Source organism: Triticum aestivum, chromosome 3A, assembly GCF_018294505.1.
Source record: "Triticum aestivum cultivar Chinese Spring chromosome 3A, IWGSC CS RefSeq v2.1, whole genome shotgun sequence".
Lineage (NCBI taxonomy): Eukaryota > Viridiplantae > Streptophyta > Magnoliopsida > Poales > Poaceae > Triticum > Triticum aestivum.
In genome coordinates this window covers 529,334,271-529,337,304 of record NC_057800.1, presented here as the reverse complement: position 1 = coordinate 529,337,304, position 3,034 = coordinate 529,334,271, and the positions used below count along the sequence as shown (strand labels likewise).

General features: G+C 53.9%; 1 protein-coding gene across 1 annotated transcript; it reads right to left on the bottom strand.

Moving 5' to 3' along the window:
- Positions 1–1,902: 1,902 nt before the first annotated feature.
- On the bottom strand, positions 1,903–2,989 carry LOC123058567 (transcription repressor OFP1). The gene has a single exon (XM_044481279.1). The coding sequence runs from the start codon at positions 2,943–2,945 to the stop codon at positions 2,055–2,057; it is 891 nt and encodes a 296-aa protein (XP_044337214.1). The 5' UTR covers positions 2,946–2,989; the 3' UTR covers positions 1,903–2,054.
- Between the last annotated feature and the right edge of the window lie 45 nt (positions 2,990–3,034).

The window sequence follows — 3,034 nt, the reverse complement described above, 5'->3', positions numbered from 1 at the left end:
TCAAGATATTTCATTCCAACTACATAAATCTTGATCTCTAGCTTTCCCCAAGTTGCTTTCCACTCAAATCTTCTTTCTACCAAATCCAAATCCTGTGAGAGAGAGTTGAGTGTTGGGGAGACTATCATTTGAAGCACAAGAGCAAGGAGTTCATCATCAACACACCAGTTTTTACCTCTTGGAGATTGGTGTCTCCTAGATTGGTTAGGTGTCACTTGGGAGCCTCCGTCAAGATTGTGGAGTTGAACCAAGGAGTTTGTAAGGGCAAGGAGATCGCCTACTTCGTGAAGATCTACCCGAGTGAGGCAAGTCCTTCGTGGGCGACGGCCATCGTGGGATAGACAAGGTTGCTTCTTCGTGGACCCTTCGTGAGTGGAGCCCTCCGTGGACTCTTGCAACCGTTACCCTTCGTGGGTTGAAGTCTCCATTAACGTGGATGTACGATAGCACCACCTATCGGAACCACGCCAAAAATCTCCGTGTCTCCAATTGCGTTTGCACACTCCAATCCCATCCCTTTACATTCTTGCAACTTGCATGCTTTACTTTCCGCTACTCATATACTCTTGTCATGCTTGCTTGATATGTATTGTGAATGTTTAAACTTGTGCCAAAACTCTACTTAAACCTAAAGAAGTTAAAAACTACAACTTTTCTTACTTAGAGTCTATTCACCCACCCCCTCTACACACCTCTTCTCGATCCTTTCAGAGGTGAGCTTCCATTTCTCTTCATCTTCCTCGCACTTCTACTCTCGCTCTACTCCCGCATCCATCGCCATTGCAACGTTCGTTGTTTCGATCCCGTAGCTCCTTCCAGTGGGAAATGATGGGAAATGCGGGCTCTTCTTCTCGCGGTGGCGGCAGGAGCGTGCAGTCGACTCGGGAGGCTAAAATGAGGCAAAGGAGGAAGGCATCCATTGTCGGCGAGCCACAGCCGAAACCCATGTGTTCATCGGTCGATGGGCCCGTTCCATCATTTCTGACGGAGATGTCAAGAGGCCGAGGGAGGAATGATTGTTTCCTCCGCATTTGAGATATCAGATCCCTCTATCCATGGAGGCCTTCTCGGCACCGCCGCCCGGCGTGCGTGCTCCACCTCGACTTTTTTGCTCGGGGCCTTAGCTTCCCGCCACACCCATTCGTGTGGGGGCTCCTTTTCTTCTTTGGCTGCCAGTTGCACTACCTTAATCCCACGAGCATTCTTCGCATTGCCAATTTCATCATATTCTGTGAGTGCTTGTAGCTGTCGCTGAGGTCGATGGCCTGCGGTTGAAGTTGCAGGAGGCGGAGAAGGTGCGGGGTGAGCTTCACACCTCCTGAGTACCGGTGCAAGGTTGCCGAACTAGAAGGCGCCCTTGCCACCAAGGAGAAGGAGCTGAGCGCGCAGGTCGGCCGGTTGCACGTTTATTTGTAACCCGAATAAATAGAGAGGAAGAAAACAAAAAAGTCGCAAGTTGGTCGTGGCTCCAAAGGTTTTCGGCCAACATTAACATTTTATTCTTGTTTAAATAAAACATTCTTCGCTCGGTAAGCTAACAAAAAAAGTGAACCAACCTGTGATCGGATGGTTAGGAGGATAGTGGTATTCAGTTCCGATAAGAGTTCAAGTCCCAGACTTAACATTGATGTTTGTGTTTTTTTTTCTTGAATTTATTTCAGCCCCTCCTCACTAGGAGACGTTACTATCGACTACAAATGCGTTTGTGGCGACTTCATCAATCTCAAGATAATGTGCCGGCTCAGTGTATTCATAGGGGTAAGGTGTGTGTGCGTGCGTTCATAGATATGAGTGTATGCTCGTGTATGTGGGTGACTTTGATTGTACTGTGTTAAAGAAACAAAAAATTGAAAGAAAAAACATTCTTACCAAGCGGTCAGCTTGGAAGCTACCAACAAAGAATTGAAAGAAAACATTTTTTGGATAATGCGAGTACGGACAGCGCGTTTAGAGAAGAAAACAAGCAGCTGTCAAAAAGATCACCGTACTTCGTCAATTATGAACCACCGGCACTTGTTACATGGACGAACCGGTCGGCTGCGCGACAAGGAAGCTCAGCTGCGTGGCCGGCTGGTGACGGTGGCAATGCGGGCGGGGTTGAGCTCAAACCAGACCTGGCGGAACACCTTGACGATGCAGTCGTGGTGCTCCTCGGCGTTTAGCGCCAGGTAGCACGCCAGGAGCGTCTCCAGCTCCTCCGGCCGCCCGATGCGCTTGCTCGTGATCATCTCCACCATCGAGTTGCGGAACTCCCGCTGCGGGTCGCTCGTCCGCCGCACCACCGCGAACCTCTCAAGCCCCGACACGGCCGCCACGCTGCACCGCGGCGAACGGACGCGCACCGCTGCCAGCCTCGCGCCCGGCGTAGTCCTTCCGGAGAAGGACCGCCGCCCGCCTCCTCGGCGACGGCGCTGGTGGCTCCGAGGCCGCTTCTCTTCGTCCGTGTCGGACGGCAGCGTCAGCACCGGGGTCGGCGCCGTCTCCAGCACAAACTGCGGCGGGGAGGCAGCGCGAGAGAACGCGCTGAGGTGGCTGAGCGGTGGGAGATCGCGATCGCCGCCGACGGAGTAGTGGCGTCGGCGGGAGAGCTGGCGCGCGACCGCGGCCGTGGCCTCAGCCTCGGCGCCATCGTTGCCGACCGAGAGACGACGCGGCACGATATCGCTGGCCGCGGGTGACAAGGTATCTGCCGGGCTACTCCGTGATGCCGGGCTCGGGGTCGTGCCCTCATGGAAGCTGCCGCAGCCGCCGCCGGAGATCTTGGCCTCAGGCGCGGCATGCTTCTTGGGCTTAGAGGAAGCAGCGGCGGCATTGTGCTTAGCCGTGAGCTTGGAGAACCATGTGAGCAGCGAGAAGGCCGCCTTGCCCTTGCCGCTCTTGCTCTCTTCATGCGCTTGGTCTTGCTGCTGCTGCTTAGGAGTAGTTTTCACTCCCCACCACCTCATGGCTATCTGCTGCTCTCTCTCTCTCTCTCTCTCTCCGTCTTGTGAGCTTGCAGTGTGAGGAGAGAAGAGTCCGGGGCTATGGGGGGTAT

What these genes read in the sequence shown, in the direction of transcription:
- LOC123058567 (XM_044481279.1), bottom strand. Translation starts at nt 2,945, where the DNA reads ATGAGGTGGTGGGGAGTGAAAACTACTCCTAAGCAGCAGCAGCAAGAC.